At 66.6% G+C, this 24087-nt stretch overlaps 4 protein-coding genes and 1 pseudogene across 6 annotated transcripts; 3 read left to right on the forward strand and 2 right to left on the reverse strand.

The window, feature by feature from the left end:
• Positions 1-1408: 1408 nt before the first annotated feature.
• Positions 1409-7255, forward strand: BRD2 (bromodomain containing 2). 3 transcript variants are annotated; one of them, XM_059834802.1, is made up of 12 exons: positions 1409-1458; positions 2890-3190; positions 4233-4370; positions 4463-4604; positions 4731-4939; positions 5047-5418; positions 5522-5650; positions 5739-5993; positions 6072-6280; positions 6491-6801; positions 6913-7035; positions 7125-7255. In XM_059834802.1, the coding sequence occupies exons 1-12, from the start codon at positions 1430-1432 to the stop codon at positions 7253-7255; spliced, it is 2349 nt and encodes a 782-aa protein (XP_059690785.1). In that variant the 5' UTR covers positions 1409-1429. The 3 variants fall into 3 exon arrangements, with proteins under 3 accessions (XP_059690785.1, XP_059690786.1, XP_059690787.1); XM_059834803.1 differs by having other exon boundaries at positions 6491-6795; XM_059834804.1 differs by having other exon boundaries at positions 6111-6280.
• A 1155-nt stretch (positions 7256-8410) lies between these two features.
• LOC104259360 (class II histocompatibility antigen, B-L beta chain-like) lies at positions 8411-9901 on the reverse strand. Its single transcript, XM_059834798.1, is given in 6 exon segments — positions 8411-8424; positions 8609-8686; positions 8794-9075; positions 9277-9424; positions 9426-9553; positions 9820-9901. Coding segments are annotated over 6 exon segments (732 nt in total).
• Positions 9902-10434: 533 nt separating this feature from the next.
• Positions 10435-12230, forward strand: LOC132321299 (HLA class II histocompatibility antigen, DP alpha 1 chain-like; annotated as a pseudogene).
• Positions 12231-13277: 1047 nt separating this feature from the next.
• On the reverse strand, positions 13278-15432 carry LOC132321297 (class II histocompatibility antigen, B-L beta chain-like). The gene is made up of 6 exons (XM_059834805.1): positions 15295-15432; positions 14434-14703; positions 13935-14216; positions 13716-13822; positions 13568-13591; positions 13278-13396 (listed from the first exon to the last, which is right to left on the reverse strand). The coding sequence occupies exons 1-6, from the start codon at positions 15383-15385 to the stop codon at positions 13388-13390; spliced, it is 783 nt and encodes a 260-aa protein (XP_059690788.1). The 5' UTR covers positions 15386-15432; the 3' UTR covers positions 13278-13387.
• A 487-nt stretch (positions 15433-15919) lies between these two features.
• On the forward strand, positions 15920-18416 carry LOC132321298 (HLA class II histocompatibility antigen, DR alpha chain-like). The gene is made up of 4 exons (XM_059834806.1): positions 15920-16024; positions 16792-17049; positions 17321-17602; positions 17709-18416. The coding sequence occupies exons 1-4, from the start codon at positions 15952-15954 to the stop codon at positions 17861-17863; spliced, it is 768 nt and encodes a 255-aa protein (XP_059690789.1). The 5' UTR covers positions 15920-15951; the 3' UTR covers positions 17864-18416.
• The last annotated feature ends 5671 nt before the right edge of the window (positions 18417-24087 follow it).

The raw sequence follows: 24087 nt of genomic DNA on the forward strand, positions 1-24087 counted from the left end.
GAGGGGGGGCCCGGGGCGCCCCGTGGGGAGCGGCGGCGGCCGGGGGGGGGGGGAGCGAGGCGCGGCGCGGTGTGTTACCGGGCCCTGAGGCCCGTGGGACCCCCGCGAGGGGGGTGAGGGCGGGCGGGGGGGTCCCCCCCCGGGGCCCGGCGCCGCCGGGGGTGGCGGGGAGGCGGCGGGGCCGCCCGGGAGCGCCGGGTTCATTGTCCGGTGGCGGCTGCTGCGGCCGCCCAAGATGGCGCCGGGCGGCTCCGTCTTCCCCCTGTCCGCGCCGCGGGGAGCGCGACAACAACCGCCAACGGCCGGTTCCGCCCGCCGGTCCCGCCCCCCACATGACCCGCCGGCCAATCGCCTCGCAACGAATGGCAGCGCTGGCCAATGGGCGCTGACGCCGCCGGCTCCGTCGGGTGAGGCGCCGGGCGGAAGGGCGGGAGGGGAGGGGGGGGGCGGTGGGGGTGAGTGGCGCGGCGCGCGGCCAATGGGAGAGGCGCGCCGCCAGTGCCTCCGCCCAATGAGGCCGCGGCGGGGCGGGGGGGGGCGGGTGGGTGATGTAAGCGCCGCCGCCGCCCAATGAGAGGCCGGCTGGTGTCTATATAAGGGCGGCCGGGGGCAGGCCGAGAGGCGCCATTTCGCTGGGACGAAGGACGGAGCGGGTCGGGCCCGGTGCGCGCGGGGGGCGGCCCCAAACCGGATCCATCCTCCGCCGGGCGGCCCAGCCCCCGCCTCCGCGCTCCCGGAGGGCTCGCCGGACCCTCCCCGGCCTCCGTAGCGACCCCTGCCTGCGGCCAGCGGTGAGGGGGCCCTCCTCCCCCCCGCCCCGCTCCCGCCCTCCTCCCCTCAGGGAGCCAAGATGGAGCCCGGCCGGTGATCCCCGGTGCAATCCGCTGTCATCCGCCTCCCGGACCGCCGCGGCCCGCCTCATCCCAGGCCTCCGCGGACGCAAGCGGCTCCTAGCGACGCGCCGAGGCCTGTATTGACCGGATCGCGCAGGATTTGGGACCCGGTGGGGGCTCCGAAGAGGGGGACACCCCCCCCCCCCCCCGCTTCCCACCCCCACCCCCCCCCCAGCCCTCCAACTCCCCGCCGCCATTTTCTCCGCGCCCGTTCATGTGAAGGCCGGTGGATGGTCCCGCTCCGCCGCCGCTCGCCGCCGCGCCCGGCCGGAGGAGCCGCCGCCGCCGCCTGAGGCCCGCCCCGCCCGGCCGCGCCCTGCCCGGGGGAGGGGAGGGGGCGTCTGGCTCGTCCCCCCTCCCCGTTACACGGTGATGCGCTGACGGGGGGGGGCCCCACCGGGCCGGTACCGCCGAACCGTTCGCCGGGCAAAGTGGGGGGGTCGTCGGAGGAGACGGCGGCGGCGGGAGGAGGAGGAGGAGGAGGAGAAGAAGGAGGAGGACGGCCGGGACCGCGGGCCACGCACGCAGCCGCCGGCATGTTGCAGAATGTGAATCCCCAGAGCAAGTAGGTACCGGCGCCGTGGGGCTGGGGGGGGTTGGTGGTGTCACGCGTGGGTTTGCGGTGGTGACACGCACCGTGGGGCGGGGAGGGGGGAAGTTGGTGTTACCCGCTGCCGTGGGGTCAGGCTCCGTCTTTTCCCCGGTGATTTGGGATGGGCGGTGGGAGCAGCCGCTTCCCACCCCGCGCATGTGGGGCTGGGGGTCTCGCCCTGCCCCACCCCGCACCCCTGTCACGGGTGGGTCACCACGTCCCGCTCCCAGCGCCGTCCTTGGCACCCGAGCCGTGCCCTTGGGCCCTGGGGAAAGGTCCCGCTGGGCCAAGCGCTGACAGCCAGGCGAGGCTGGCGGGTGCTGGGTGACAGTCACGGGGGGCCTGTGGGTGGCAGTCACACAGGCCCGTGGGTGACAGTCACCCGTGGGTCAGCTCAGGGCGAGGAGGGGGTTTAGGTGCGTGAGAGGTGCAGGGGTTTGGGCAGGAGCTGCCTGGAGAAGGAGCAGGAGTTGGTTTTAGCCTCTGCCCGCGCGCTCTGGAAACCTCCCGAGCCTTCAGGTCGGTGTCCCGGGGGTCCCCGGTGCCGCCGTGGCGGTTTCTGGTTTGCCTTGCGACAAGTCTTCCCTTCCCTGTGGATATTTCCCTGCCCTCGCACCACTTCTCGGCTAGCGGTTGTTGACATAAAACACCAGGCGTTGCCATAAAACGCCGATTTTTGCCCTTAAATCAGCGCAAGGGTCGGTTGCGAGCGTGGCGCGGTCACGGCCGCGCCGCCTCCCTGGGGCTGTGGGTCCTGGCCCGTCCCCACGGATCGTGTCGGGTCCTTGTGGGCCCAGGACAGCGTTGAGCCCCCCACGATCTTGGCCTCGGCGTTGACGTAACGGTACAACCGCGCCGTGGGGCTTTGCCATATCCTCAAACCCCTCCGGAGTTCCCGGCCGTGGCCTTGGAGAGCGGGTGACACCGGTAGCGTCACCATCGCCTCGACGCGCAGCGGCACCGTCGCCGCACCGTCACCGTCACCTCCGCGCGCGGCCCCGCGCGCCGGCTCTTTGTTCGAGGGCGAGCCTGGACCCGTGCCAACCTCTCGCGCCGGCGCAGACGGCTCTCCCGGCACCGCCGGGGAACCGGACACCCGCCTGGCAGCAATTAACGGGCGCAGCCGGAGTTCACGGCCAAATTCCTCCTGGGAGACGCGCGAGGGGAGCTCAGCCGCGTCCCCGGAGAATGGCGTCGCTTCCCTATGCCGCGCCGCAGCCGAGCGCGGCGACGTTTCCGCCCTTAATTGCGGCTTCAGAAGCGGTCGGCTCCTTCCGGGGGTTTCTCCTGGGAACCCTGCGGCCTAGCCCCGGGGTTTTTTTTTTTGTTGTTTTTGGCCAAGGCGGTGGTGCGGCACCCCGACGCGGAGCTGCCCCGCTAACCCTGTCTCTGCTCCCCTTTCAGGATCCTGGGGGAGGGCAATGCCGGGCTCATGGGCCTGGCGACGGAGTCGACCCCCGGCAAGCGGATCCGCAAACCCTCGCTCCTCTACGAGGGCTTCGAGAGCCCCACCATGGCGTCGGTGCCGGCCCTGCAATCCCCCCAGGTGAACCCACCTCCGCCGGAGGTTTCCAACCCCAAGAAACCGGGTCGGGTCACCAACCAGCTGCAGTATCTGCACAAAGTGGTGATGAAGGCTCTCTGGAAACATCAATTTGCTTGGCCCTTTCGCCAACCCGTCGACGCCGTCAAGCTGGGCCTGCCGGTAACCAGCCCTGCGGGCGGGTGCGGGAGAAGTTAGGGCGCCCGGGACGTGCGCGAGTGTGCCTGTGTGTGTGTGTCCCCCCAGCCCCTCGCTTCCCTTCCCGGCCCTCGCCGCCACCGCCACGCCGATGCGTGCAGGCAGGGGGTTTTAGGCAGACGTATCGCTAAATTCTGCGCTGCCGGACCCCGGATGTGGGGTGTGTGTTGTGTGTCGTCCCCCCCCAACTCCCCAGCCTGAGAGTGCCAGGGCCGGCGCCGTCCCCCTCCCGGGGGCTCCGCCACAGAGATGCAGCCGCAGGTGCCTGGGCTGTGCCGTCCTTTCCCGGGGGTGTAACCCGTACCGGTCACCCCCCCACACCCCGAGCCCCTCGTAGGCGTCCGGGCTGGTCCTGGGGCCGTCCTCAGAGCAGCTGCCACCCCCCCCTTTTGTCCCCCATGTCCCCTCCAAAGGTATGGATGAGGTGACGCAGCCGCTCTAGAGGTAACCCGGACGCTTCCCCGCCTAATCTCTTGTGCCCTGAATGCGTTTTGCAGATTCCCATCCATGAATTTGTAGAAGACATCCTGTGACCCCAATATTAAACGCCAGCCCCCCCGTGCATCTGTGGCGCCCAAGGAGTTAAAGCCCGGAGGTAATTTTTCCACCTAGGTTTTGCTCTTAAATTTAGCGTTAGCTTCCCCGAGTCCCGTCCCACCTCTCGTGCGGGACGCGCGCGCCCTCCGGATGCCGGGGTCCGGGCCGGCCGTGTGTCCCCCCCCGCCCCATAGCGTAGGCTCCCCCACCCCTCCCCGGCAGAGCTGGCTGCGCCCCAGGCACCTAGGGACCCTCTCGCCCCCGTGGGCAGAGGGGACGGTGGCACTCTCGGGGTGGGGACCGGGTCCGGAGACGTTTCTTGAACCCCACCCCCTGCCTGCGCTTGGGCGACGAGTGAGAGCTGGTGTGTGAGCGGGTGCCTTTGCGCCGGTGGGAGGCTGGGCGCGGGGGACGCGGCGCCGTCACCGGTTGCGCCCCTGACCGTCGGTTCCGTCGTCTTTACCGGCAGGATTACCACAAGATCATCAAGCAGCCCATGGATATGGGGACAATCAAGCGACGCTTGGAGAACAACTACTACTGGGGGGCGGCGGAGTGCATGCAGGACTTCAACACCATGTTCACCAACTGCTACATCTACAACAAGGTGAGAACCGCGCCGGCGCTGCCCCACGCCGCCGGCGAGTCCCGCGGCACCTTCCCGGCGGGCTGTGACGCTGCTTCCGGTTCTCCCCGCAGCCCACGGATGACATAGTGCTGATGGCCCAAACCCTGGAGAAGATCTTCCTGCAGAAGGTGGCCCAGATGCCACCGGAAGAGCAGGAGATCGTGGTGCCGGTGGCCAAGAACAGCCATAAGAAGGGAGCGTCCCGGGCAGCGGGTACGGTCACGCCACGCGGGGCGGGACGGCTGTTCGGGTGGGGGGCTGGCGGGGTTGGGTGGGGGTTCCCCGAGGCGGCAGCAGCGCTAACGGCGTGGGTGGGGGGCGCTTCTTGTCTCGGCCCAGCGCTCCTGGCGGGACTCACGGCTGCTCAGCAAGTGCCGGCTGTCTCCTCGGTGTCCCACACCGCGGTCTACACCCCGAGCCCCGACATCCCCACCACCATAGTCAACATTCCCCACCCATCCGTGATCTCCGCTCCGCTCCTCAAGTCGCTGCACTCCGCCGCCCCGGCCGTCCTGGCTGCGCCCGCTCCCACCCAGCCCGTGGCCAAGGTAGGAGGAGGGCCGACTTCGGGGCAGGCCCTGGCCGTGGGGCAGGTTCCGTGGGGCTCAGCCCCTGCCCCACAACCTGACCGCGTGGTGGTTCTCCCTTTTGCTAGAAGAAGGGCGTGAAGCGGAAAGCGGACACCACCACCCCCACCACCACGGCCATCATCGCCACCAGCGGGGAGTCCTCGCCCTCCGCCACGCTGCTGGAGGCCAAGGCGGCCAAAATCCCCGCCCGCCGGGAGAGCGGTCGCCCCATCAAGCCCCCCAAAAAGGACTTGCCGGATTCGCAGCAGCACCAGACATCCAAGAAAGGCAAACTGTCGGAGCAGCTCAAGTACTGCAACGGGATCCTCAAGGAACTGCTCTCCAAGAAGCACGCGGCCTACGCCTGGCCCTTCTACAAGCCCGTCGACGCCTCGGCCCTGGGGCTGCACGATTACCACGAGATCATCAAGCACCCCATGGACCTCAGCACCATCAAGGTGGGGCTGGGGAAGAAGGGGGTGAAGGAGCCTTTTTTTGGGAGGGATTGTGGCTTTCCTGTCCCCCACGGGGGCTCCTGCTCACCGTTTCCTCTCCCCGCAGCGGAAGATGGAGAACCGGGACTACCACGACGCCCAGGAATTTGCCGCCGACGTCCGGTTAATGTTCTCCAACTGCTACAAGTACAACCCGCCCGATCACGACGTGGTGGCCATGGCCCGCAAGCTGCAGGTGAGCGGGGTGGGAGGGTGTCCCGCACCCCGAGAGCCGCCGCACCCCGAGAGCCGCCGCCGCCGCACTGACTCCGCTCCCCTCGCAGGACGTCTTCGAGTTCAGCTACGCCAAGATGCCGGACGAGCCGCAGGACGCCAGCCCGCCCTCGGTGTCGGCCCCGCTTACCGGCGCCCTCTCCAAATCCTCCTCCGAGGAATCCTCCAGCGACGAGGATGAGGACGATGAGGACGACGAAGACGACGACGAGGACGAGAGCAGCAGCGAGAGCTCGTCGGAGAGCGAGGAGAGCTCCGACTCGGAGGAGGAACGCGCCAACCGCCTGGCCGAGCTGCAGGAGCAGGTGAGGGCCGGAGAAGGGTCCGTGCCACCTCCCGGGCCCGCTCCCCACGCCCGCCTCACCCCCTGTCTCCCCCCACAGCTGCGGGCCGTGCACGAGCAGCTGGCTGCCCTCTCACAGGGCCCCGTTTCCAAACCCAAAAAGAAGCGGGAAAAGAAAAAAAAGAAGAAATCGGAGAAGCACAAAGCTCGGGGAGGCGACGAGGAGGCCCGGGCGCGCCAGGCCCAGCTCCGTAAAGCCAAGAAAGCCGGCGGGAGCGGCGGCGGCGGCGGGAGCGGCGGCAGCTCCAAGTGAGTGCGGGTGCCCGGCGGGGTGTTGGGGGCGCAGGCAGCGGCTGTGATGACTCTTTCCCCGGCGGAACGACCGTGGCGAGGAACCGATCGGAACAAGCCAAACCCCGTCTGAGCGCCGCCAGCCCCGGGGAAGGGGGAGAGGGTGGGTTTTGGGGCAGGGGGGGTGGATTTTTGCGGCTGACACCGCCGCGGCGTCTTTCCCGGTAGGAACTCGAAGAAGGCGGCGAAAGCGGCCTTGCCGCCGCCGCCGGCGCTTTACGATTCGGAGGAGGAGGAGGAAAGCAAACCCATGACTTACGACGAGAAACGTCAGCTCAGTTTGGACATCAACAAGCTGCCGGGGGAAAAACTGGGCCGGGTGGTTCACATCATCCAGTCGCGGGAGCCCTCCCTGCGCGACTCCAACCCCGAGGAGATCGAGATCGATTTCGAGACCCTCAAACCCTCCACGCTGCGGGAGCTGGAGCGTTACGTCCTCTCCTGTCTGCGGAAGAAGCCCCGTAAGCCCTACAGCGAAAGTAAGCTTCGCCGGGAGGGTTGTTGGGGGGCGATTATGGGGCGGGGTGGTTATGGGGCAGGGCAGAGGGGAGAGCCAAACCTCAACCCAGCCTCCCCCTTCTCCCCGCCAGCCCTGAAGAAGCCGGTGGGGAAAACGAAAGAGGAGCTGGCGCTGGAAAAGAAGCGGGAGCTGGAGAAACGGCTGCAGGACGTCAGCGGCCAGCTCAACTCCGCCAAAAAGCCCCCGAAAAAGGGTGAGTGCCGGATGACGCGGCGTTCGCCGCGCTCTCCACCCTCCGCCGCGCCTGAACCCTCGCGTCTTTTTTATTTTTACCTCCTGCAGCCAGCGAGAAACCGGAATCGGCTCAGCAAGTGGCCGTATCCCGCCTCAGCGCCTCCAGTTCCAGTTCGGATTCCAGTAGTTCCAGTTCCAGTTCCTCTTCCTCGGATACCAGCGACTCGGATTCGGGTTAGGGGGGGAAAAAGGGGTGGTGGGATGGGGCAGGGGAAGGAGGGGGGGGAGCCCCACGGCGCTTGCCCCACGGCGCGCTCCCTCGTTCGCCGGCTGGCGTGGAGCCGCGGCCAGGTTCGGAAGAGGCTCTGCGGGACCGGACCCCAGGTTGAACCGCGCTGAGGGGCTCCACCCGCCAGGCAGAGCCCCCCCCCCCCCACACCCCCCACCCTCTGCCCCCCATCACCCCCCCACCCCACACACCCCAGGATGGGGTGGGGGGGCTGCGGGGGACTGTGTGTGTGTCCCCCCACAATTTGAGCCACGGGCCCCACGGACTCTTGGGGGGGGCACGGGACGACGGCGACAGACACCCCAGTGTTTACAGGCCGGAGGCGTCGCGGGGCGGGGGGGGGAGTCCCCTCCCCTCCCCCACCCCTTCCCCCCCCCCTCCCCCCCCAGCAGGTTTTACTGGTTGTTGTTTTAGGGGTTTTTTGGGGGTTTTTTTTGGTTTTTTTTCTGATTTGTGGGATTTTTTCCAAAGGGGGGGGAAAGTTTGGGGTTTTTATCAAAAAAAAAAAAAAAGAAAAAAAGGAGAAAAAAAAAATTAAAAAAGCTTTTAGAAAGAGAAAAAAAAAGCCCCGGGGGGGGAGGGGAAGGGGGTTGAGTCCCGCGTTTGGGTTTGCCCTGGGGGGTGGGGGGGGGACCTTCCCCCCCTCCCCCCACCCCTCGCCGCCGGAGGATTTTTAATTTATTTGCGCCGCCTCGTGCTGGGGGGGGGCCCCGGGACGCGCCTTGTACATACCCCCCCCTCCCCCACCGTGTCCCCCCCACCCCATTCCCCCCCCCCCGCAGCCGGTCAGGGCAGCATGTTCCCGCGCGGGGGAGGGGGGGGGCCGCCTGGTTTTGGTTGTTTTTTACGTTGACTGTATAATTTTTTTTTTTTTTCTACTCGTTTTATTTTGGGGTTTGTTTTCCCTGCCCCACCCCCCCCACCCCCCCCAGCTCCCCCCTCCCCCCCCTTCCTTAGAGCCGTGTTTTCATCTTACTGTACGTTTCAAACCTTTCGATTCTTTAACATGTAAATAAAGAAAATATTATTGGAGTTGAGGGGGGGGCCTGCCCTGCTGCGGGGGGGACACGGAGGGGTGACGGAGCGGATCTGGGGGGGTCCGGAGTTATTTTAGGAGCCCTGCGGGGGGAAAGGGGGAGAAATAGGCGGCCGGTGTGGGGCTGGGGGGGCTTGGGGTGGGGGGTGAGAAATGTTACCTGGGGATGGGGGTGCTCTGAAACAGTGCCAAAGTGAGTGTCAAAGTGTCCCCCCGCCCCACTTTTTGGGGACACCCCCCCATGGCCCCCACAGCTCCCCTGCTTGCCCCTGTAGAGGAAGAGCCCCAGCACGAAGCTTCCCACCCCCGTGAGCATCTTGCTCCTGGCAGCGTCCGACTGCACCTCTGCGGGGACAAGAGCAGGGGGTCAGGGCTGGGGGGGGTCCCCGTCCCCCTCCCCACCTGGACCAGGGCCTTGGGCACCCGCCCCAGGGTGCCGGACCGGACCTTACCCCAGTGCTGGGTGACGGGGTGCTGCAGGCTGACGTGCTCCACCTGGCACATGTAGGTCTCCCCACGCTGCGGGGTTGTTTCCAGCGTCACCAGCACCTGGTAGGTCCAGTCTCCGTTCTGGATCACGTCCGTGGACACCACGCGCTCCGTCTCCTCCTGCCCGTTCTTGAACCACTTCACCTCCATTTCCGCAGGGTAGAACCCCGTCACGGAGCAAACCAGCCGGTCGGTCTGGGGCAGCGAGCTCGACTGCACGGGGGAGACCCTCACCTTAGGCTGAACTGGGGGAAAGGGAGAGAGGGCTGGGAAGGGGCTGGGAGAGCCCAGGGGCCACCCAGGGCCATCCCCGGGGGCCCCACGCAGGACGCGCCCAGGGAGGCCGCAAGGGACTCGCGTCCTCGTTGGAAGGGCGCCGGGGCTGTGCCCAAGCCCTGCACGGACACGCTCTCCCCTCCTGCCAGCCCGTTCTGCCACGCACTCACCTCTCCTGTCCACGGCAAAAGGGGTCACCACGCCGTAGTTGTGCCGGCAGAACGTGTCCACCTCATCCTGACACTGCTCCAGTAGCTCCGGCTGGCTGTTCCAGTACTTGGTGGCAAACACGCCCAGGGGGCTGTCGGCCGCGTAGCGCGTAGTGCCCCGCATCGCTGTCGAAGCACGCGAACTGCTGCCGGTTGTAGATGTGCCTCACCACGAGCCTCACCCGCTCGGTGTCGCTGGTGAAGTAAGGTTGGCCCTTAAGCTGGTGCTGGAAATACCCTGCTCGTGCAGCCGCGGGGAGGTCAGGGCTCCTGCCGTGACCCCCTGTCCCCAGCGGCTCCCAGGGCCCCGGGGAGCTGCACCAGTGCCCAAGGGCTGGGGCAGGTGGGGAGGATGCCGTGGGGCCACCCCACACCTTCCTGCTCCCGCTTTTCCACTCATCTCCTCCCTTCACAGCATCCTCTGGCACCCGGCTCCACCCCAATCTCTTGTTTAGGGTCTAAGCCCTCTCCCAGCACCTCCCCATGCCGTGGGGCCGAGCTCACCTGAGGTCTCCCTGCCGGGAGTCGACTGGGCTCCCAGTGCCACCAGCATGGCCCCAGCTCCCAGGACACGACCAGTCTCCATCGCTGCTCACAGGTGCTGGGACCCCCGAGCGAGCCACACTCTGCCAGATCCGGGTATCACCCCAGTCCTGCCCAGTGCCGGGACTGGGAGGACCAGTGAGTGGTGGGGCTGGGCAGCATCACCCGTCACCAGGCGGATCCGGGCCCCACTGAGCTCCCTCTGACACTTGTCCCCCGGCTGCGGCTGGGCCCTGCTGCACCCCGGGGCAGGGAACAGGATCCGGCCCATGCCGGTAGGAATGGGAGAGTGACCCCAGCGCTCACAGAGACTGGGGGGAGCCGGGCCCCGAGGAGAAGCCTGATGTGGGGCCCCACAAACCGTGGCCTGGTAGTGGGGCCCTGTCTGGGCGTCCGTCCGTCTGTTTGCGCTGCAGGGTGCTCTGTGCCGCTGCTCTGCCTGGGAACAGCTGAGGCAGTGTCGGGGCGCTCTCCTAGAGGCTGTGCATCGGCACAGGGTCCCCAGCACACAGTTCCCCAGCCCAAGAGCAACGCCTGTCCCTCGCCCGCTCTCACTGCCGGGTGCCGGGAGAGGCGATGGCCGGAGGACCAGGCGTCCCGCTGGCGCTGCCGGCTGCGCTGACCTTACAGGGCGCGGGGGCCGTGAATGGTGCGTCAGGGCGCTGGGGCCGTGGGGTGATGGGTCTGGGGGCAGAGGTGGGGCGTGGGGTGCCCTGGACCCCTGGTGACTGGTAGCAGGGCAGGATGGGGCACTGCCCGGGACATGGGGAGCTCCGTCCCTCCCTGGCCATGGACAAGCCCTGTGTGGGGAGGGGCCGCAGGCACACCCCAGGAGGGCAGGCTGAAGGAAGGGGGGGGACCCCTCCCCAGGTCTCCCCGCGCCCCCCTCCCACCCACCCAGTGCCTTGGCTCTGTGGGTCAGGTCCCTGCAGCAGCCAGCGATGAGGAGTGTCACTCTGCAAGAGCTCCGGTGGTGTGGCCGGAGGGGATGTTGAGGTCTGGGGCAGGAGCGCGCTGACGCCCCCCGGGGCCCTGGGACCTCCCACCCCACCCCACAGCGTGTCTGGGAGCAGGCCAGGGGCCCACAGCCTGCCTAGACCGGCACTGGCCCCAGCCTCAGGATGACAAACCGTCCCGGAGAGGACACTGCTGGAGATGGGGGGGGCCGCGGGCTCCCTTCCACAGGGGCTCCGTGTCTCCCAGCCCCATGAGCCTGCGGCGGTGGGGAGAGGCTCAGGGTGGGCTCTTGTCCCCATCGGTGCCTCCCTGACCGCTTGTGGTGTCCCTGGTGGGAGCCCGGGAGGGTAATGTGAACACGGTGGGGCAGCCCCACGGCAGTGGGCATTGCTGCCCCTCTTGCCCGTCTCGTGGCAGTTGGGAACACGATCTGCCACTCTTGAGTTCCAGCAGCGGGTCGAGCCGTTGCAGCAGGAGGACGGGGAGTTCCAGGAGGTGTCCGACGCTGACGAGCTCTTCCACGTGGATCTGCAGGAGACAGTCTGGCACCTGCCCCCGTTCGGGAACTTCGCCACCTTCGAGGCACAGGGAGCGCTGCAGAACATGGCTGTACCCAAAGAGAACTTGGCGGTCTCGAGGGAAAGGTCCAACCGCTCACAGGCAACCACCAGTAACAACCCGGCCACGGCACGGCCAGTGCCTTCACCCCTGGGGACTCTGCCAGGGCCGTCGCTCCCACACCCTGTGACCCAGCCGGCAGCGGGGTGCACAGCGCTCTGCTCCCCTGGAGCACGTGGAGACCCCGGGCACAGCCCCAAGCTGGGGGGCGGGGGTCTCCCTGGGTGGACAATGAGGCACAACGAGGCCTTTTCCAACCAGCCCTGGGCACCGTGGGGCCTGGCCCAGTCCAGGCTCTAGGGCAGCACTAACTCCTCCCTCCTCCCCATTGTCCCCAGTGCCACCCGAGGTGACGGTGTTCCCCAAACGCTGAGTGGAGCTGGGGGACCCCAACGTCCTGATCTGTAACGTGGATGAGTTCTGGCCGCCCGTGATCTCCATCACGTGGCTGAGGAACGGGCGGGAGGTGACGGACGGTGTCCTTGGGACCGTTTTCTACCCACGAGGGATCACAGCCCTCCTGAAGCGCTGGGGTGAGGAGCGGGGCTGGGCCGGGGCCCGGACACCTGGGTCCCCTCCCCTCGCAGGCGGCAATGGGGGCTCAGCGCCCCGTCCTCACCCACCCTCACCCCTCTGCAGAGCCCCAGGTGCCCCTCCCCGCCTCCGAGAGCACCCAGACCCCGGTGTGCGCCCTGGGCCTGGCCGTGGGCATCGTCGGCATCATTGTGGGCGCCATCCTCATCATCATCTAGTCCATGAAGATGAACAGCACCCGCAACCAGCGGGACCCCTTGTGAGGGGGCAGAGCCCAGGGTGCCCTCGCAGCCCTGCGCCCCCCCACCAGCCCTCGCCCCCACGTCCAACTCCCTCCCCACGGCCAAGCCCTGTGCCCCACTGCCAACCAGCTCAGTGCCTACAACCCAAGCACAAGCCCCATCCCGTGCCCCACATCCCAGCCCTGCACCGCACATCCCTGCCCCGAACCCCCCAGCCCCGCTCCACCCCACCGGTGCCCCCTTGCCGTGCCCCATGGACACCCCACTGACTTCCCGGGCTCTGGGGTGTTTCCGAGCGGCAGTAAAGGTGGTTGGGGACAGCTTGGCACCACTGAATCTGTCTGTCACCGGTTCATCTGCACTCTGCTCGCCCTGGTGAGACAGTGTAGTGGGGAACAAGGTGAATTGGGGGGGCCCCCGTGGGGCTGGCGGGGCTGTGGGAGGGGTTTGGGAGGGAGCAGCGGCAGCGGAGGGGAGGGGCAGGACGCCTGGGTCCTTGCGGGGTGTGGTGGGTGCCGCGTTGGGGTGCAGGGCAACGTCCCGTCAGGGGGCACTGCAGGAGGGACGGGAGCAGCGACGGGGTGCCCCACCTCAGGGCCCTGCACCCCGCCCACCACAGCGGAGTCAGGCACCGGGAGGGGGACACGGAGCCACCGATCGGAGCAGGTGAGGGGAGCCATGACCCCTCGTCCCCATCCCTGATCCATCCTGGAGGCAGCTGGAGGCTTTGCCACCCACACCCCCCACTCCATCCTCCCACTGGATGGGGTGTTGGCCCTCCTTTCACAGTGTCCCCCCCACCCCAGTCGGCAGCTCCAGGCCACCAAGCATGTCTGGTCCCCACTGCAGACTCAGAGCCCTGTCAGGGACCCACAGCCACGGGGAAAGGGAGTGACCCACCCCTGCCCCGCTGTCCCCAACCAACCAGGGCCGGAGGGTACCAGGACACTTTATTTGGCAGAGCCGGGGCAGCCGAGGGCCACCGTCGCAGGGCCCTGGGGACGCCGGGGCTGCAGAGCAGCGACAGCAAAGCTGAGCTGGGGCGGGAGGGAGGGGGTGACCCCGGGGATCAGTGCGGGGATGTGGGGCTCGGGGATGGGGCAGGGCGAGGCAGAGGGGACGCTGTGGGGGCAGAGGACGGTCAGCGGCGGAGCAGATCCGCAGGGGCAGGAGTTCGCTCAGGAGCCCTGTGGGGAGACAAGAGGAGGTGACCACCAGCATAGGGGGCAGCGTGTTCCCAGGGCTCTGTCCCGGCGCTATCAGGGGACACGCTCCATACGGACGCGCTGCCCCTGGGAGCAGGTGGGGACAAGCCCAGACGGGGAGGGTGGAGCAGGGTGGGGGGTGAGAAACGTTACCTGCAGCCTGGGGAACGGGGCGCCCTGAAACACGGAGAGACAAGGTCAGCGTCGGAGCAGGGGCAGCTCCCATGGGGCAGAACCGCAGCCCCTGCTCCACGCGCAGGACACCCCAAACCCCACGGACCCACTGTCCTGACCAACTCACCTTCTTGCGCATGTAGAGGAAGAGCCCCAGTGCCAGGAAGATGAGCCCCAGCACAAAGCCTCCCACCCCCGTGAGCATCTTGCTCCTGGCAGCGTCCGACTGCACCTCTGCGGGGACAAGAGCAGGGGGTCAGGGCTGGGGGGGGTCCCCGTCCCCCTCCCCACCTGGACCAGGGCCTTGGGCACCCGCCCCAGGGTGCCGGACCGGACAGGACCTTACCCCAGTGCTGGGTGACGGGGTGCTGCAGGCTGACGTGCTCCACCTGGCACATGTAGGTCTCCCCACGCTGCGGGGTTGTTTCCAGCATCACCAGCACCTGGTAGGTCCAGTCTCCGTTCTGGATCACATCCGTGGACACCACGCGCTCCGTCTCCTCCTGCCCGTTCTTGAACCACTTCACCTCAATTTCCGCAGGGTAGAACCCCGTCACGTAGCAAACCAGCCGGTCGGTCTGGGGCAGCGAGCTCGACTGCACAGGGGAGACCCTCACCTTGGGCTGAACTGGGGGAAAGGGAGAGAGAGCTGGGAAGGGGCTGGGAGAGCCCAGGGACCACCCAGGGCCGTCCCCGGGGGCCCCACGCAGGACACGCCCAGGGAGGCCGCAAGGGACTCGCGTCCTCGTTGGAAGGGCGCCGGGGCTGTGCCCGAGCCCTGCACGGACACGCTCTCCCCTCCTGCCAGCCCCTTCCCCCACAGAGATGTTCTGCCACGCACTCACCTCTCCTGTCCACGGTGAAAGGGGTCACCACCCCGTAGTTGTGCCGGCAGAACGTGTCCACAGCAGCCCGTCTCTGCTCCAGTAGCTCCGGCTGGCTGTTCCAGTACTTGGCATCAGGCTCGCCCAGGGGGCTGTCGGCCACATGGTACCCCACATCGCTGTCGAAGTGCACAAACTGCTGCCGGTTGTAGATGTACCTTTCCAGAAGCCTCACCCGCTCGGTGCCGTTGGTGTACTGACACTCAGCCTCAAACAACTCCTGGAAAACCCCTGTTTGTGCAGGGAGGCAGGTCAGGGTGGCCGCCTCCCCCTCCCCAGGTGCTCTCAGCACCCCAGGCAGGGGAGGGGAGGGCAGGGAGGCACCGTGGAGCCCCCTCCCCGTCACCACTCTCCTCCCAGCCACCCCCCCAGCCACACCGCTGCAATAGGACTGGTGGTGTGATCCTGACCCCGTGAGGACTCCGTTTCTCAGGCTGGGGACTGGGAAAGGACCTGAGGGGAGGCAGGGGGTAGGGGAGACTGTCACCCAGAAAGTGGGGGGCTGGAGGGGACATGAGAAGGAGTGGATGCAGGGATGGAGCCCAAGGGAAGGGAGCCAAGAGGCTGTTCCTGGGGTTCAGCAAGATGGGGGGGGGCATCTCCCCCAAACTGGGAACTGGGTCTCACCTGGAGCCCACTGCTCCCTGGCCCTGCAGAGGACAGATGGCAAGACAAAGGGTTCGGTGGGGACAGCCTTCACACACCTGCAGGGTGGTCCCAGGGGCGGTGGGGGTCCTCCCCCACCGCCACCCAGCACCTCCCAGGACACGTGTGGGATCCAACCCCACCAACACCCTCCCCGTGCCGTGGGTCTGAGCTCACCTGAGGTCTCCCTGCCGTGAGCCGGCTGGGCTCCCAGCACCACCAGTGCCACCAGCATGGCCCCAGCTCCCAGGACACAACCAGTCTCCATCGCTGCTCACAGCAGAGGCTAGAAAGGTGCTGGGACCCCCAAGCAAGCCGGACTCTGCCAGACCGAGGTATCACCCCGGTCCTGCCCAGTGCTGGGACTGGGAGGCCCAGAGAGGACCAGTGAGCGGCGAGGCTGGGCAGCATCACCCGTCACCAGGCAGAACCGGGCCCCACAGGGCTCCCTCTGACACTTGTCCCACGCTGGAGCAGTGACCCCAGGGAGGAGGCTGCCGGCCCATGCCAGCGCTGGGGCTCCCCGGCCTCAGTGGCCGCCACCTCCACTCTCCCCAGAGCCCTCTCCAGGGCTGTGCGTGGCCCAGGTTCAACAATGCACCCCACGGGACCCTGTCTGGGCATCCATCTGTCTGTCTGCTCTGCAGGGTGCTCTGTGCTGCTGCTCTGCCTGGGAACAGCTGAATCAGCACCAGGGCTCCCTCCTATTGGCTGAGCACCTGGGGGGGGCCCTGTCCCCCAGGCACAGGGCCCTCAGCACACAGTTCCCCAGCCCAAGAGCAACGCCTGTCCCTTGCCTGGTCCCACTCTCGCTGCCCGGTGCCAGGAGAGGCGATGGCTGGAGGACAGGGTGTCCTGCTGGCGCTGCTGGCTGTGCTGACCCTGCAGGGCGTGGGGGCTGTGAAAGGTGTGTGAGGGCAATGGGGCTGGTGGTGGGTCTGGGGGCAGAGGTGGGGAAGGGTGCCCTTGACCCATGGGGTGGGGGTTGTGGGGGTGGTGTAGGGTTGGGGCAGGGCCCGGGGCACCGGGAGCTCCGTCCTTCCAACTGCAAGTAACCCCTGGGTGGGGATGGGCCCCAGGTGCACCCCAGGAGGGCAGGGCAGGCTGCGGAGGAGGGGGGGGGCCAGGACACTCATTCCCTGCCCTCCCCTGTCCCAGGTCTCCCTGTTCTCCTACCCCCCCCAGGGCCCTGGGTCCATGTGTCAGGTCCCTGCAGCACCCGCTGCTCCTGGGTGTCCCTTCGCAGTGGTTGTGCCTGATGGCCTGGCCCAGGCAGGGTTATTGTGTGGGGCAGAACAGCCAATGCCCAAGTCCTTCAGGCCCTGGGACCGTCACCGCACCCCACAGCATGTCTGGGGACAGGCCTCTGTGGTCCCCACAGCCTATCACTCGCCCCAGCCTCAGGAGATGAGGAAGGGAAACCTGACGGCATGGAGGTGCTGGAGTTGGGGGTTAGAGCGGGTGGCCGAGCACTCCCTTTGCTGGGGAGGGGGGTGTCAGCATCTGCCCAGCCCTGGGGCACCCCTGAGGGAAGGGAGAGGCTCAGGGTGGGCTGTGCTCACCATGAGCGCCTCTCTGTACCCATGTAGTGTCCCCACAGTGAGCGCGTGGGAAGATGGGGTCAGCGCTGTGGCAGTGGGAAGGGCACTCACTCTAATGCCTGTCCCTTCCCAGTGGGCAACGTGCTGATCCAGGCTGATTTCTACCAGCGGGATGAGAGGCTGCAGCAGGAGGGCGGCCAGTTCATGTTTGATTTTGACGGGGACGAGCTCTTCCACGTGGATCTGCAGAAGACAGAGACCGTCTGGCGCCTGCCCGAGTTCGGGAACTTCGCCACCTTCGAGGCGCAGAGAGCGCTGCAGAACATGGCTGTACTCAAACAGAACTTGGCAGTCACGATGAAAAGGTCCAACCGCTCACAGGCAACCACCGGTAACAACCCGGCCACGGCACGGCCAGTGCCTTCACCCCTGGGGACCCTGCCAGGGCCGTCGCTCCCACACCCTGCGGCCCAGCCAGGTGCTCCCCTGGAGCATGTGGAGACCCCAGGCACAGCCCCAGGCTGGGGGGCGGGGGGTCTCCCTGGGTGGGCAGTGGAGCACAATGAGCCCAGGTCTATGGGGCAGGAAGCCTCAGCCCAGCCCAAAGCAGTGAAGCCTGGCCGACCCCAGACTGCACTAACCCCTTCTCTGTCTCCCCCCAGTGCCACCCGAGGCAACGGTGTTCTCCGAGGACCCTGTGGAGCTGGGGGACCCCAACGTCCTGATCTGTTACGTGGACAAGTTCTGGCCATCCGTGATCTCCATCAGGTGGCTGAAGAACGGGCAGCAGGTGACAGACGGTGTCCTCGAGACTATTTTCTACCGAGGGCAGGACTTCACCTTCCGCAAGTTCTCCTACTTGCCCTTCATCCCCACCCGGGGGGACTACTACGACTGCCGCGTGGAGCATGAGGGGCTGTCCACCGCCCTCCTGAAGCACTGGGGTGAGGAGCGGGGCTGGGCCGGGGCCCGGACACCTGGGTCCCCTCCCCTTGCAGGTGGCGAAGGGGGCTCAGCGCCCCATCCTCACCCACCCTCACCCTTCTGCAGAGCCCCAGGTGCCCCTCCCCGCCTCCGAGAGCACCGAGACCCTGGTGTGCGCCCTGGGCCTGGCCGTGGGCATCGTCGGTATCATCGTGGGCACCATCCTCATCATCAAGGCCATGAAGATGAACAGCGCCCGCAACCAGCGGGACCCCTTGTGAGGGGGCAGAGCCCAGGGCTCCCTGCCTCCCCCCAGCCAGACCCTCTGCACCTTCATCCAGCCCTCGCCTCAGCCTGGTGGGAGCTGCCCCATATCCCTGCCCCACCTCATCAGCACCCCCTTCTCCCGTGCGCACCACACACAGACATGCTAGAGACAGCTCCAGAGCCAGACCCGGCAGTGGCCCGTCCCCACAGGGGGCTGGGCTGCTTCCCGTGGCTGGGGCGAGCCTGGGTGGCACCTGGGGCCACTCCGGCTCACCCATTGCCAGGGGAAATTGCTGCAGAGCCCGGGGACCTACACTGGTCCCGGTACCCAGCCCACACCGCCGCCACGCTGGGGCTGCCCTGCCCACAGCCCCTGACCACACGGCCATCTCCAGCTGGGGACGCGGCACCTCCTCCCAGTCCAGATGCGGGGTCTCCACTGCAGACCCCTGAAGGGAGGGGAGGTGTGCCCCGCCCCACAGCTCCCCCTCTGCGCACAGTCCTGCACCCTGCGCTCCTGCTCTGCTGCTTTGTCACCACAATAAAGTGGGTTGGGGTTGATCCTGCCGTGTGACCCTCACTGTGAGTCCATTCTCTGCACCGTGCTAGGGAGTGACTGCAGCTCTGCAAGCCCCTTTGATGTCTGGGTGATCTATGGGGTGGTGGGTCATGGGTGTGGGGCAGGGCTCCAGGGATCTAGCCCCAGCTCTTGGGCAGAGGGAAGGGGTAGGGTGACCCCAGGACTCTTGGGTCCTCCCAGCTGATATAGGTGGGATTTTAGCACCTCTAAAGAACAGTCCCATGGGGGAGGCGCCCATTTAGTGCTCCTGGGGGGGATCACAGAGCCCATTGGCCCATAGCCACACTCACGACAAAGCCAGGAAGGGGCTCCAGGACAGCCCGACCCATCCTGCTGCGCCACAGACACCAGCAGCGTCCCTGGGGCATGTGGCTCTCTGGTTAACTGGGTGTGGGTAGAGCCAATGCCAGCTGGGGCCCACACCCTGCGTAGGGGATTCCTCGCTGGGTCCACCGGTGCCCAGGGAGGCCCCGGGGGTGGCTGGGCTCCACGCCGCCGGTGTTCGCCCCATGGGTGCAAGGGCGCGTGGCTGACCCCTTGCAGGGCTAGGAGCTGGCCAAGGGATGACACAGTGGGGGAACAGGTGAACTACAGGTGATGATACCAGTTCATCCGGCAGCCACGTTCTGGCAGCCATTGTTCCCCGTCGTGCATGCACACGTGTGTGTACCCTGGGAGGTGGAGGGGAACCCTGCAGCCACCCCCGAGAGCCATTAGCTGGGGCTGGGTGGGGGAGCAAAGCTGGATCTCGCCCTCAGTCAGACCAGTTCTCTCAGCAGCAGCTTTGCCTAGTAACTGGTGACACCACAGCCCTGCTCAGGAAGTCTCTGGCAGTGCCTGTGTCCTGGTTCCCCTTTCCCTCCCCGTCACCGCCCGGGCGCGGGGGGTCTGTGCACGAGGCTTGTGCATGTGGGGCGGGGGCGGCAGGGTGCTCCACAGGCTCCGCAAGGCCCGGCACAGCCTCCGTGCAGAGGCTGGGCTGGAGGCCTTTGGCACTGGAGCTCCAGGTTGTGCCCACGACGGGGTCCGAACACACAGGACAGGGTAGCGCTGAGCCCCACGCGCGCGAGTCTCTCACGCTCAGGGATTGAGACAGTCACAAACTGGCAAAACCGCCGTTGCCATGGGGCTGTAGAGGAGAAGGAGGCACTGAGGAAACCCCCAAACAAGGAGCAAATCCCTCCCTGGAGCGGCAATGTAGACAAGGCAGCACGGCAGCTTGGGGCCTGCTTCCCTCCTCACTGGGAGCAGAAGGGGAAGATGCGGCTGGAACAGAAAGCGGATGACGTGCGGCGGGGAGGATGTGAAACCCGGCTACTTTGCACATGGGTGGCATGCGGGGGTCGCGTGGGGATACCAGAGGTGTCACTCTGAGCCCCGGGTGGGAAGCGCTGGAAGGAGTCGGTCCAGCATGGGGTCTGGTGCGAAGCAGCGCTCTCGCTCCGGGGCCTGAATAAAAACTACCTGGAGATAACCAATAAATAGCAGCAACAGCTGAGCCCCCACTCCCAGCATCACAGGGTGGTGATCAGACAGGAGCCGCTGTCCCTCCAGGCTAGATCCGGGGCTGGCCCCCACTGTGGATGCATCTCCCCACGAGCTGAGGGGACTCAGCCCTGAGCTCAGCCCTAGGGAGCACCGGCATGCCTTGGGGACACGGCCGGAGCACAGGGGATCAGTTGCAGCTGGGGACGCAAGGCTTGTCCTCCCCTCCGGCAAAGGCACAACAAGCGCCCTCAACCTCAGGAGGACACTCGTCGTCCTGACATGAGATGCCAGCGGGGAGGGAGAAAGGGAATCGGTTTGGAAAGCAGATGCAGTCCCGCACAGGTTGCAAGCAGCACTGGGGCCGCAGGGCTGGCTGGAGGTGTCCAGGGGCTCCCGCCTCGGCCACGCAGACCCAGAGCCCAATAGGGGCACAGCCTAAGAGGCAGGTGCCAAAACCGGCCGTTGCCAAAACCGGCCGCTGCTCGCTGCCTCCAGGCTTGGACACGTGCAGGGACTGTAGCCAGCATGGAGCTGGCGGAGGGGGGGGCTGGCTGAGCCCCACTTCCCAGCTCCCAGAAGAACCCAGGCGTCCTGACCCAACGGCACCCGCTGCCAGCCCTGCACGCTGGGACCAGGACCTCAGCTGCCTGGAGTCTGCCGGAGACTGGTGACGCAGCCCAGCGCTGCCTGCTGACTGGTTGAGCTGGGGTTACTGGAGGGCAAGGAGAGCAGGCAGGGCCCTTTCCCCGAAATGCTGCCGTGCCCCATGGGGGGGACACTGGCTTTGGTGGAAATCCCCTGTCTCTGTGGGTGAGGGAGGGGGGAGTCGGCGGGGGCAAGCCGGCAGGATGGACAGACGGAGCGCTGGGCTGCCGGGCAGCTCTCGCCTCCTCCTGAGGACGCCAAGCCCCGTGGCGTCAGGGGTCTGAGGCCAGGAAGGGATCACTGGCGCATCAAGCCGAGCGGCCGCAACACCGGCTTGCACACAGGGGTGTCCCCTTTCATCGGGCAGCGGCCCGTGGGGAGTCAGCTCCCTCCAGACCTGCGCCAACTCCAGCCATCCCCTCCAGCTGTGCTGGAGATGTCCGAACGGAAGCCTCAGGACACCGTTACCAGCCAGGCGGGAGCTGGTGCTCCCGTCCCCTGTGCTGCAGACATGCAGCCCTCACGGCTGAGGTGATCTGTGCTTGGGTCACCCCTCCTGCCCCCAGCCCCACACCAGGGCTCCCCTTGGCTTTTCTGAGAGCTCAGGGATGTCATGGGAAGGGGGAAATGGGTGCGAATGGTGCCAGGGGATTTCCAAGAGAAGGTTCCCCACTCCCCCAGGGCTGCCACGTCACCAGTTACCAGGGGAAAAATTGTGAGGAAAGACCCGAGCCCAGACAGTGGCAGAGCCGAGCGAGCAGGATAGTGCCCTCGCCCTCCCTGCGTATTCCTCCGGAGAGTGGCTTCCCAGCAGGCAGCACTCCACTGGAATGACCCCCCGCCCAGGGATAGTATGACAATGCCAATGCTTTAGAGCGGGAGAGAGACTAAAACATCCCCAAAAGACTCAAACACCCCTTTTTACTACCGTCAGAACAGCTGCAGCTGCAGGAGGCAGGAGGGCGACTGGTACATGAGAGTAGGGTGGGCAAGAGAAGAGACATGTCTCCCCCCAACCCTGATCCACCCAGCGCCTCAGAGCTGGGTCTGGGCTCCCACCCAAGAGCGGAGCAGGACAAGCACGACGCTGAGGTGGGAGCTGTCCCCAGCCCCACAGACCGCTGCACAGGAGAGCTGCAAGCAGCGGATTTACCTCACACAGGGGAAGCACCTTTCAGGGGTCCTGGCCCTGGTGTCCCCCCCCGCCAAAAGCCCACCCCGTGCCACTGACACCACGGTGCCGGGGGCAGGAACGCCATGCTGGGAAGCGGGGCGGCAGTGCGGCAGCCCTGGCATTCACCAGGCCCAGTTCAGTCCAGACCCTTTGGACTCAGCAGCACTTTGCCCTGACTGCAAGGAGCATAAAGCAGCTCCAGGCACCTTCTCCTTCCTCGGGCCCTGCCCAGGGCAGTACCACACCCACCCAAGGACAGGTCCGAGTCTGCCCCAAAGTGTAGCGCTGGAGCAGTCTCTGGCAAGCCCGTGCGTGGGGACCGCAGGCAAGGCAGCAGGGCAGGAGTCACGGGGTCCCAGTGGCTTCAATTTGCACATATCCTCTGTCACAGCACCTAGCAGAGCTCCCTTCGTTTCGAGGCAACCCGACGGTACATGTGGCTCTTGAACGCTCCCTGAAAACTCACTTCCACCCAGACCCACTGGCCACCTCCCTGTCACGCTGCCACGCTCCAGCCCAGCCTGTCCCATGCACGCAAGGTCTTGCTCCTCACTTACAGTTTCCATGTGTCAGGTCCCTCCTGGGCCAGGACTTCCTAAGCTTCAACAGGGAGACCTCCACTTGCCTCGCTGAGCTGCCCATGGAGCTACGCAGAACGGCAAACGCCTTGAGACCACACCTGCTGCAGCAGAAGAGCTTTTCAGAGATGCTGAGGGATCCCTCCAACAGCAGCCACATTCAGCATCTCCCTGCCTATGCAACGCCAGCCAGTGACTTGCTTTTTGCCTGCCAAAAGGCAGGCGGCTGGTGGGAAACCATGGTGCCTCCGAGAGAAGGCAGAACAGTCAGGTGATGCCCAGAGGGACAGCGCTGTCTCCTTGGGTCAGTGTTTTTCACAACGCTCGAACACCAGCCTGGCCGAGTGTCATCTTCCCTGCTCAGTTTTTAAGCACCTGTAACCGCGTTTGGAATGCAGCAGCTCGGGGAAGATAGAATGGTTTAGGGTTGGAAGGGACCTTTAAAGGTCAGCTAGTCCAATCCCCCCTGCCATGAGCAGGGACATCTTCAGCTAGAGCTCAGAGTCCCGTCCAACCTGACCTTGAATGTCTCCAGGGATGGGGCATCTCCAGCCTCTCTGGGCAACCTGGTCCAGTCTTTCACCACCCTCAGAGTATGAAATGTCTACCTTACACCTAGCTGGAATCTACCCTCTTTTAGCTTAAAACCATTACGCCTTGTCCTATCACTACAAGACGAGCGAGGCGCAGACCCACCCTCCTCGCCTCCTCCATCGGCGAAGCGTCGCTGCCCTGCCCCAAACAGCCCTGCCTTTGTCCCCGCGTCCTCTCGTGCAGCCGCGGCGCAGCCTCCAGCAGCGGCCACAACCATCGCACCTTGCCAACCCAGCCGCCAGCCCTCAAGCTCTGCCTGCCAGGCGCTTGCCTCCACAAAGAACGCTTTGACTGTGGCCGGCCCCGGCCCTGGCGGGTTTCACAGCTGCGCAAATGGTCGTTCCACCCTAAAAGGGCGCTTTGGGGGGGGACGTTTTTTATCACAGAAGCCCGGCTGCTGCAGACGGACGGAGCACCAGCGGCTCTCCCGCCTCGGCCTCGGGGGAAGGGGCCAACGCGCACGACTCGCCTCGCCTCAGCCGGCGCCGCCCTCGCTCCGCCGGGAGCCCGAGCGCCGCTGCCCCCGGGGAGAGGGAGCGGCACGGGCGGCGCTGCGACGGGCCGGCGCCCCCAAGCGGCGGTTGGGGCCATCGCGCCTCACGGCGCTGCCGCTTCCCGCCCTTTTCTCCCCTCACACCGCTGCCCCTTCCCGCCCTTTTCTCCCCTCACAGCATTGCCCCTTCCCGCCCTTTTCTCCCCTCACACCGCTGCCCCTTCCCGCCCTTTTCTCCCCTCACACCGCTGCCCCTTCCCGCCCTTTTCTCCCCTCACGGCACTGCCCCTTCCCGCCCTTTTCTCCCCTCACACCGCTGCCCCTTCCCGCCCTTTTCTCCCCTCACACCGCTGCCCCTTCCCGCCCTTTTCTCCCCTCACGGCACTGCCCCTTCCCGCCCTTTTCTCCCCTCACGGCGCTGCCCCTTCCCGCCCTTTTCTCCCCTCACAGCATTGCCCCTTCCCGCCCTTTTCTCCCCTCACACTCTGCCCCTTCCCGCCCTTTTCTCCCCTCACACTCTGCCCCTTCCCGCCCTTTTCTCCCCTCACGGCACTGCCCCTTCCCGCCCTTTTCTCCCCTCACGGCACTGCCTCTTCCCGCCCTTTTCTCCCCTCAGGGCACTGCCCCTTCCCGCCCTTTTCTCCCCTCACACTCTGCCCCTTCCCGCCCTTTTCTCCCCTCACACC

This window comes from Gavia stellata, unplaced genomic scaffold (genome assembly GCF_030936135.1).
Source record: "Gavia stellata isolate bGavSte3 unplaced genomic scaffold, bGavSte3.hap2 HAP2_SCAFFOLD_174, whole genome shotgun sequence".
Lineage (NCBI taxonomy): Eukaryota > Metazoa > Chordata > Aves > Gaviiformes > Gaviidae > Gavia > Gavia stellata.

Coding starts and splice junctions, on each gene's coding strand:
- LOC132321298 (XM_059834806.1), top strand. CDS start 15,952: ATGGCTGGAGGACAGGGTGTCCTGCTGGCGCTGCTGGCTGTGCTGACC. Junction 16,025..16,791: donor GGGCGTGGGGGCTGTGAAAG/GTGTGTGAGGGC, acceptor GTCCCTTCCCAG/TGGGCAACGTGCTGATCCAG. Junction 17,603..17,708: donor CGCCCTCCTGAAGCACTGGG/GTGAGGAGCGGG, acceptor ACCCTTCTGCAG/AGCCCCAGGTGCCCCTCCCC.
- BRD2 (XM_059834802.1), top strand. CDS start 1,430: ATGTTGCAGAATGTGAATCCCCAGAGCAA. Junction 5,651..5,738: donor CCATGGCCCGCAAGCTGCAG/GTGAGCGGGGTG, acceptor CTCCCCTCGCAG/GACGTCTTCGAGTTCAGCTA. Junction 7,036..7,124: donor CAAAAAGCCCCCGAAAAAGG/GTGAGTGCCGGA, acceptor TACCTCCTGCAG/CCAGCGAGAAACCGGAATCG.
- LOC132321297 (XM_059834805.1), bottom strand. CDS start 15,385: ATGGAGACTGGTTGTGTCCTGGGAGCTGGGGCCATGCTGGTGGCACTG. Junction 14,704..15,294: donor TCACGGCAGGGAGACCTCAG/GTGAGCTCAGAC, acceptor CTGCACAAACAG/GGGTTTTCCAGGAGTTGTTT. Junction 13,592..13,715: donor TCCTCTACATGCGCAAGAAG/GTGAGTTGGTCA, acceptor TCCGTGTTTCAG/GGCGCCCCGTTCCCCAGGCT.